This window comes from Puccinia triticina, chromosome 5A, assembly GCF_026914185.1.
Source record: "Puccinia triticina chromosome 5A, complete sequence".
NCBI lineage: Eukaryota > Fungi > Basidiomycota > Pucciniomycetes > Pucciniales > Pucciniaceae > Puccinia > Puccinia triticina.
This window is the reverse complement of record NC_070562.1, coordinates 8009113-8018676: the sequence shown is the minus strand read 5'-3', so window position 1 is coordinate 8018676 and position 9564 is coordinate 8009113. Positions and strand designations below refer to the sequence as shown.

Below are 9564 nucleotides of genomic sequence, written 5' to 3'. Positions count from 1 at the left end.
AACTACGGTGTTTGACTGTACAATGTGAAACTGAGTGATTGAGAGGAAACAAATGGAAAGAAAAGAAGAAGGAAAAAGAGAGAAGATGAATGCGATATTCCAAGGGCCGAGTACACTTGATACCATTGCTGTAACAATACAGGGAAGAGCGTGAAAGAGGTGGACTAACTGCGTCGCATATTTTTGACTGCTAGGAGCTAGGTACATTCAAGGAGACAACGAAAAACTAAGACGAACTCAAGACTCAAGCGGATTAGAGGGCCATACCATAACTGACTTGCTCGGTAGGTTCGGACAACGGGTTCAACAACTCGGGCCTGTAGACACGACTAGCTTTGATGGTGTCAGGAGCGCCCCGTGCTCCACCAGAATATTTGGGGGTCTGGTCGATCATCACATATCTCGGGTTATCTGGATGAGGGGATTTGATAGGCGATTTCAAGCCTGACGGGGAGTTGTTGGAGGCGTGATACATGGGTACAGAAGGTATACGGCTGTTGTAAGTCATGCGCAAAGATGTCGGCGTGGCTGGTGAAGGAACTGTTGAGCTTGAGGATGCAGTTCCTGTAGACGACCCAACTGAGGCGTGCGGAGAAGAAAAGTAGGTCGCCTGCTCGATGGAATGCTGCAAGCTGTTAGCCGACTGCTGAATCGTATGGGCAAAACCTCGCGTGGTAGGAGATGGAACACTCGGAGAAAAAGGTGCGGGAACTTTCGGGGAACGGCTCGTTTCTCCGGTTAGGAAAGGGCGAATCCCGGCTCGGTGTGGTGATCGCAGACTGGGTCGAATTAAAAGACTAGGACGTTTGGGAGTCATACCACCAGTTCCTGCCTTGGAATTCTTTGCTTCGCTGGGGAAACTTGGGCGAGTAACATCAGGGGAAAGAACTGCTGCTGCTACTGCCCTGTCACGATCATGGGACATGGCAGTAGTCGAGACGAGGGGGGCCGTATTAGGAACATGTAAGAACGGCACTGGTGGGATCGCCTGGGGTCCACTATGGCTGTGGTTGCTGACATGTGACGTCATTGTCCGCCGTCGGTGATTTAAATTGGGTGAAGGAGAAGCCTTCAGGTTCAAAGGAGGTGGAACGGGTGAGCGCACTGACGTCTGAGCACGTGGTCGATTGGAAAAGGATGTGAGTGTGAATGAGATGTGATTCTTTTTCGAGTTCTCTGTTGTAGATTTTTGACGTTGATGAGAGCGAGGGTCCTTCGGCGGGGGAGAAGGTCGGGCATTCGGAGCAGCAAGTGGTGGGGCCGTATGGGTCGCAGTGCCGTCTCTCCGACTCTTGATCAGCTCAGTCGATTTAAGAGGCTTCAAAGAGTGCGAAGATGAAGAAGATTGGCTCGAACGATGACTGCGAGGAGGTACAGGAAAAGCGTCGAGGAGCGACAGATCTAGTGAGGCCCGATGAGTCTCGAGCGGCTCTGTGTCAGTAATTTCAGGAGAGATTATATTTACAGGACGCCTCCTTCTGCCTGGTAGACTCGCCGGAGCTCCCGAGGCATCTCGCATAGCTATTAAGGAAAGTTTCTTCAATTTGGCATTGTTGATAGGTGAGTATTCATCTTGGATGGGAAAAGCGCCTTCGATGGGTGGATCACATGGATGAAACAATCCTAACCCGATAGGTTTGGCGTCTTTACGAGCAAGGCTTTCAGAATCTTGAACGGTGTGTACGCGCTGAAAATGGTCGTTGAAGGTAATTTGATGCAGGGCTGGAAGGTCGCTTTGGCACTCGGGACTGCCGGAAGCGCCGTCGACGATCGATCTATCACAGCTGATATCACTGAGACTCAGTTCAGCCTCGCACTTGAAAGAGTCCCACACTTGATCCAGTACGTCAGTTTGAGACTGGCTTTTGGTGTGGTGGGCTGCTTTATTTTGGCTCAACTTTCGCCCCAACCGTATCAGATGCTCAGAGGTTATTTTCGATGAGTTTCTCAAAGAACCCCCGTTGATAAACGGCGCTCGTTCGCCGTGTGTCTTGCTCGCGTTGTCGTGTTCGGTGTAAGACTCGGTTGAGTAACGAGAGGATGACTGACTGCCGCTAATACGTGCGAGCCGCTTCCATTTACGTTCGTTTTCCTCCAACTCCTTCTCCCAGATCCCTTGAAAGATGGCCGGGGTTGAAGCATCGAGCGAATCTGGTCGTTTGAGAACCATGCTGATGGAAGACCTCCGGGCGGCAAAGTTGAGGTGGTGCTTATGATGCAAGCCTTCTGCAATGGTCATAGGCTCCGGCTTGATCTCTGCAGTTGGTGCTTTGACTTGATCGCTAGTGCTTAACGCTAGAAATTGTCATTTCAAAATGAGTATCGTATTCGTAAGGGCAAAGTGAGTCAAACGGCAACTTACGTGGGGGAGCTGATACGGAACAATGAATTTCGTTGCTGCCTTCAGCGATAGTCATTGGCTCCGGCTTACTGACCTCTGTAGTTGGTGCTTTGACTTGATCGATCGTATTTAACGCTAAAGATTGGCATTTCGAATTAAGTATAGTATTCATAATAGCAAAGCGATGCAAGCAGCAACTTACGTGAAGGAATTACTACGGAGCACTCAAGGCTATTGCTGCTGGATTCCGATTGTGTTATCTTGCGGCTCGAAGTAGAAAACGCACGCAATCTGGATGGGGAGGCAACTTGCACAGTCCGGGAACTGTGCTCACCTATGGAGTTGGAATCGTACGTTGATCTTGCCACAAACTTCTCTTCGGAACTACCCTCGGCGATTTCAGTGGCCAATCTGGAAGGCGATGGCTCGGCGAAGCTAGATACCTCTGAGATTTCAGGCGTTTGAAATTCACCGAGGTGTGTCTTTGGGGGACTCCTGGAAGTCGATGAATTTGAGGAGATGGTGGCAAAAAGATCTTGGGCGGGCAATATGTCGGGCTTCCATCGTGACTTGAGGGATTGATAAAAGTTCGGTGAGTGAACGCGAGCATTGCTTCGCTTGACCTTGTTGAACATCGGGGGATTATCGGCTGGCGGCAAGGTTTGACAAATAACAGGAAGGTCTTCCTGGTGATGTGCTGTCCGCTGCAGTAGGGCCAAAGTGACGCGTGATACGGATTCTGGGATATCATTGGACTCAGAACTTATCACCGGTAATCTGGGAGTCGGCGGCAGGGGCTCTGTTGGAGGGGGGCGTGTATGAAGACTGTTCTGTGAAGGAGTACTGGGACCATTCAGCCGAGAGGTGAATTCGGAGATGCGCTTGGAAGTTTGATTGAAGATGGACCGGATCGAAGGGTGATAGCCGGTGTGGAGGCTTCGAGGCATTTCTGCCACTTCATGGGGGCTAGTTTTTTCGGATGACAAGCTTAAGTTCAAATCTTGGTTGGGTCGTATATTTTTAGGATGACCCGATGTTCGAGCGCTGGGGGGGATGTCGTGGGCCGGAGCTATTGAGAGCGATGTGGCACACCCGGGGTTGGCCAGGTTTGGTTCAGACTTGTTCATAGAGGCAAACATGGTGCTCCTTAATTTGGAAGAAATATCACCCGGTTTTGAACGACTGCCGGTGGTAGGGTTTGTTGACTTGGAGACATGGTGGCCTTTAAAGCCCGGCATGGCGGATACAGGATGCTCCATGCTCTCAAATTCGAGAGACAACTCTTCAATGGCCGGTGAGCGGATTCCTGTACTCAACCAGCGGGAACGGCGGTTGGACGCTAGCGGCCGCTCTACTGCTCGATCGAAAGACTCCTGAATTGGCGAGGAACACAATAGGGGGAAGGACAAGCCAGCAGCAGACCGCTCGGGATCTGTCAAAGCAACTGGTGAGCCCAAATGAGCGGGAATCTCATGCGAACCTCCTCGAGGTGAGGCTGACAGAGGGGCTACTGTTATGCATCGCAGAGGCTGGGGAGATGAGGCTTGACTACTACTACTGCTACCTAGCGAGTTGGATATGACGTGAACGGTGTGGGGAGAGATATCCGGTGAAGCCTCTCGGGTCAAGCCAGCTTCTTCCACCGGGAACTGACTACGGCCATCAACTGTGGGCGAGTGGCACATACATTGGATTGGAAAGCAAAAGTTAATGAGCTGTATCAGGCCCGGCAGCAGAGGAACAGGGAAAACTCGCGTAAAAAATCCAGCGAGGGTATAATTTCCGCGTGCTTACATCCGCTTGGCGTCTGGCCGCGGGTTTCAAGCTCAGTTAGAGTGGTCGGCTGGAGGTGCGAGGGGTAAGACGGGGCGGGATAGTCGAAGGAAGAAGGGAGATGACACAGCGAGACGGCACCCGTCATTTCGGTGGAACCGGGATCTGCCGTGAAGAAGAAAATTGGAATAAATGGTTGATCCTGTAGGTGTCCTGCGCGAGAATGGGCCGATGACGATTAATCCTCGAGAACTGAAGAGAGTGAAGAAGGGCTTCTGTCAGCAACTATCAGATGCGGCTCAACATTAAGGCAGCTTTAGTCCCAAGGGTGGGGGTTGAGAGTGGCTAAGTTCTAAAGTCAGATATGTCAACTGGCATGGATGATAAAAACAGCAGAGAGGGTTCTGCGTGTCTGTGTATGAAATCAGAGAAGAGAAGAGAAAAGGAAAGAAGAGAAAAGAGATCGAGGAGAAACGCAAGACATACAAGCTTGGAGAGACAAGCCTTGGAGTGTAAAGAATGATGGATAAGGATTGTGAGATGCGAGACAGATAATCTGGGCGGTGTTATTGGGGGTGGAAGCACAAGAAATGAAATATAATGATAATAGCTCGGAAGAAGGTGGTGCGCGCAGCCCTTCGAGAAGGCGGCTCGGGAGTATCCTAAAGGTATTTGAAGACCCAAGCGAAAACTTTATTCGTGGATAGGGAGGAGTTCTTTGGGATGTACATAAATAAATAAATTAAGTCGATTATAAATAGATGCTTTAATCTGTATCCACCATGGGCTGGGTTGTGGCAGATGTGGTGCGGCAAGTGAGCGCCTCTGGACGCCTACATACGACCCAGAACCCGGCACCAGCTTTGGCATGACGGACCGGATAGGGAGCTCAAGGCAGCATGTGATTGCCAAAAAAAGGCGAAAGGTTGAACGGAGTGATGCTGGAAGGGATCAATTGAATTCCCCATGTAGGCGAATGCGAATAGCAGATAGGCGAGGCTATAGAAACCAGCAGGAGCTGATCCAGGCCAGTCATATTGCGAATAAGGCTAGTGGGGAACAATACTTTTAGTGACGCCCTTTTCGAGAGGGGAGCGCAAGGCAGGCCCAGGCCCCGGAGTAGCTCATATCGTACTCTGATTAAAGAGAAATAAAGAAGACTGACAATTACACCATACTGGCTACTGCGGTGTGGACAAGCCAGGTCGACTTGAAGCGGGAGAGATGAGGAATGTTGAACTAACGCCAGGAACTTGTTAGGGCAAGGAATTTGTATTGCCCAAATACTCGCTTGCATGCACTCCCTCTGTGGACCTCAATTTGACCGAGGAGAGTCAAGATTAAAACGAAATGGATCGAATCAAATTAAAGCCCTTACAGGATGATTGATAAAAGCCTAGTGCGTTCTGCCAAGCCTGTACAGAATTTGATCGGCCGTGATGCTGGTGTCGCAAATCGTCTAGATTTCCCTGGGTTCTGTACGTTGGTTATAAGCAAAGGCTGGATCAAAAAGACGCGAAAAAGGAAGGGTGATACAGGCTGGAGTTCCAAGCAGTGCTAATCCTACCACGAGTAAGAGTTATATGTTTATGTAAATGCTATGCACAGCAAGGGGTCGGTTTGTGCCGATCTCATGATGGATGAGAGAATTGTGGATCCCAAGGGATGAATCAAATATGTATCTCTTTTCGCCACCAATCAGGACGAGGTATCCGACGAGCCACCGGCCGCTGCCAGCATGAACATACCGATTGCAGTGGGAGCCAGGGGATAGAAAGCTGTGCACACGGTCATATCGGTGCGCCGGTAGAAAAGTTGCAGACGAGCGCTTCATGACCCTATTCTTTCTGTTTTTTGCGCTTCGACTCTATCCGCTATTTAATACTCGTCTTTCTTTTTTGGCACCATCCGCGTGGTCCTCCCGCGATAGGTATGACGTCGCTGGGGCGAGGATAAATAGTGTTCCATGAAAACGGATCAGAAGCCTGTCGGATTCCAGATAAAATGCTGCAATTTGGTTTGGCCGATTGGCTTCGACTCCGAGTCCAGATTTCCAGGCCAGTAAAGATTTTTTACGCAGTTTGACTCCCACTTCATGTGTAGTTGACGCGCTGGGCAAGGATGGCGCCATTTGTGACATTGGATAATCATAGGGTTAGGGGAGGTTATATGACTTCACGATAATTTTGTATAGAATCACAAACAAATCAGCCGATGTATGTACTCCTCTCCGATAAATTAAATGTTGATACTTCAAACTCTTGCTTTGGGTGTCCATGGGCTTCTTTTATATGTATACAGCAGACGTTCCGCTGGTCTTTCTTCTTGTGAGTCTGAAACGCCCGGGGTGGAGTTTGCGTGGTGCAAATTTGAAGAGAAAGAATGACAAGATCCGCTTCATCAATCCCGCGCTTTACATAATAACAAAATAACTGCTGTGTGATGTTTTGAGACGGGAGGAGGCAGGTGCTATCGGAGGAAGACCAAGATGGGGTGTTTTCATGTGCTCTAATACGTGCTTATTAGGATCATTTCTAATTCTAGTGGCCCATCACGCAAATGTGGATGTCCATGAGGTTCTTTCACCAATAGCACTTGAAAGAAGTGGCGCAATGTGAGACCACCTGCCGGCATTGATTGTGGTGAACCTGGGCAGCATTTCGACCTGGAATGGAAGCCAGGCTTTTCGCGTGAGCGCGGATAAAACAGGCCAGCCTCCAACAACATTGAATGTTTTGTTATGGTGCTGATCAGCATCCGTGGTTCACAGGACAACAATTGCCACTCCCTTCTTGTTTGCAGGAATAAGACAGATCACGATGGGCGCGCGACCAAAGGAAAAACAGATTGCTACGTGCACATACAAGGCTGAGCAACTATCGGGATATATATTGTATAGGTGTGTATTTATAAAGTTGAAATTATAGTTAAAAAATCATGTCTCAGCACCAGCGAAAGAGTGAACATGACAAAAGGACGAATCAAGCCTCTCGTTAACCAGTGATCAGACGAGGTTTGAAGTTCGAGACCTGGTTGACTTGTGTTCCGGCAATGTTGACTATTTTGCGATTTTTGTTTTTAGCTTTACGGTTACGTTTCTTCTTCTTCATCTGGTTCATCGGTTGCTCGACTTGGTCATCAGAAAACTGGCCCTGCTGACCGGTTGGGTTGTTATTTGAGGTAGACTGCGAGGAGGGCGATCTCGCTCGAGAGCCCCCGCCAGATTGTTGACCATCCTGTTTGGGACTTTGCTTAGATTTAGTCGGTGATCCTCGCGCACTCTCCGTGCCATCGGGATGGGTGTCATTGAACTTGAAGGATGGCATTGATTGGCGGGGGAGGACTGGACCGATGAATGATTTTGCGGGTGATTCATCCGAGTTGATTGGACCCGTCTTCATGCGTTTGCATCCATTCTCGTTTCGGTCAATTTGTTTACTAGCCTTTCTACAAGTTCCGTTGGCTGGCAAATGGCTATCGTCGGAGATAGAAGATTTTCTCTTAGAGAGTGAGCCGCGATCTTTACCGTTCAAGTTGGACGTCGAGGCGGACTGGCGATTGCCAGCGATTGCAGCAGATAAGAGGCTCTCTCGGTCGCGAGCATAAAACAGGATATATGCATGTTCGTTTGCCAGGACGGTTCTTGAGTCAGAAATCGACTCAATGGTCGAATCATCCGCAACATACCACTTGCCGTTGGCAGCCTTAACGTGCGCATAGTAGTGCCCACTCTTGTTAGATTGGCCACGATGACACACGACAGCGTATAGTTTGTAACCCGTGATATCGGATTCGTTGCTCATTGCTGGCTTCAGATCCAGCGAATCTTCAAAATTCACCCGCTTGTTGATCTTCTTCCCTCGGAAGTTGAACCGCTTCAGATGTAAGGTGAGGATTGGAGGGGCGGAGAAAACGGACATAGATTTCTTGGCATCGCGTAAACACTTGCATCTGTGGTATCATCCAATCAGAGTCTAGTCAATAGAATATAGGGCAAGCGTGAGGGGTAAGAAGGGGACTGACTTGTCGCATTTGTACTGATTTGCGCCTCTGAGACGATCAAATTTATGGTAAGCCTTCAGCGCCGACGCTACACTGTTGGCTTGAGAGATGTCGAGGCTGGGGCGGATATACGACGAGTTCTTTGAGCGTGAATGCAGAGTTGAATCAGGGAAACGGAGAAAAAGGTACCTGAGGTCTAAAAAGTTATCAAATGTATCGCTAGGCGTATTGCAGTGTTCACAGACGACTCGCGATCTGAGCTTGCCACCAAACATCCGATGGACAAAGGTAGATTCTTTTTGCTTTTGCTTGGCTTTTCTACGAGTAAGAACAGCAGATATGAGCGACTGCGGTTGACAGACAGATAGACTTGGAAAGAAGCTAGAGTGGGTTACCGTCAGGGTGGACTGACTTACTCCGCTCGACCTTGTAAGGCGCCGTTCTGCATCGCTTCAACCAATAATCTCAAAAACTCGTGGGCATCTTCTTGACGGCCGCCCCTCATGGTAGGGGCAAATTCTGTCGTAACAGATTATCAAGAAGTAAGTGAGTTCGAAGCTCAACTGGAATCCTCAATCGGAATGAAAGAAATGAGAAAAGAGATTACTGACTGGAGAGAGCTCTGTTGATAGGCGAAGGTTCGATAGCATGTGGCGGATAGGAAGCTTTTTCAAAGCACATGTTGACGAGTCTATACATTCGGCAAAGTGCACAAAACTTTTTGTCGCGAGCCAAGCCACCTGTGGACGAGAAGGAGTGATGAACGGATGGATGGTTAAAATCATCAGAAGAGAACTAGGAACTGGACGGTGCAACAGGTGCGTACATGATTCGGGAGAATGTTCATCTCTGTCCATGAGGCCGATGGCCAGTGCAGGTGTATGGACCAGGGCCTGAAGAGTAGCATTTAAGAAGCAGGTATTACCGGTATTGTAAAATCCGGGTCCTATCGGCTGGGGTCTGATCCACGAGGTTGCAACTTGATTGGTAACCGAGTTAGATTGGGATGGTCGGGAGCTGGTTGATTGGATAAGGGGATTTAGGTTTGGGGTGATCTTTTCTGAGGATGTGCTAGGCTGGGATTGGTTGGTGGCAGTGGTGGTAGCAGTCGGTTGGGGGTTGGTTGAGTTGGAGAGGCGAGTGGGCTGGGTGGGCGGTTGGGGCTGGTTGATTGGCGGGTAGGGTATCTGAGTGAGATTGAGTTGGCTTGATGATTTGACGAACTTGATAGGCTGCTGGAGTGCCTGTTCCCATAGCTTGCCGAGTTGGTGGTGGTCGTGGTTTGGCTGGGTTTTGTGGGTGGCAGCAGTCTGTTCTTGCTGTTGCTTGTTAGTAGCGCCGAGCTTGCTGCTGGTGCTGTTCGATGCTGGTTTGTCGTGGTTGATGATGAGATGGTTGAGGTGGAGATGGAGATGGGTTGAGGAGGCAACAGCAGCCATCGTGGTCAT

The 9564-nt window shown here is 49.4% G+C and overlaps 2 protein-coding genes across 2 annotated transcripts; both read right to left on the bottom strand.

Annotated features, from left to right (window-relative positions):
- Nucleotides 1-253: 253 nt before the first annotated feature.
- On the bottom strand, nucleotides 254-4262 carry PtA15_5A942 (uncharacterized protein; the record flags this gene model as incomplete). Its single annotated transcript, XM_053169757.1, has 4 exons — nucleotides 254-2295; nucleotides 2363-2476; nucleotides 2544-4007; nucleotides 4136-4262. The coding sequence occupies 4 exons, from the start codon at nucleotides 4260-4262 to the stop codon at nucleotides 254-256; spliced, it is 3747 nt and encodes a 1248-aa protein (XP_053020922.1).
- A 2845-nt stretch (nucleotides 4263-7107) lies between these two features.
- Nucleotides 7108-9564, bottom strand: PtA15_5A941 (uncharacterized protein; the record flags this gene model as incomplete). Its single annotated transcript, XM_053169756.1, has 7 exons — nucleotides 7108-8065; nucleotides 8138-8233; nucleotides 8306-8434; nucleotides 8533-8635; nucleotides 8728-8856; nucleotides 8943-9133; nucleotides 9341-9564. 7 exons carry the CDS (start codon nucleotides 9562-9564, stop codon nucleotides 7108-7110), a joined length of 1830 nt encoding a protein of 609 aa, XP_053020921.1.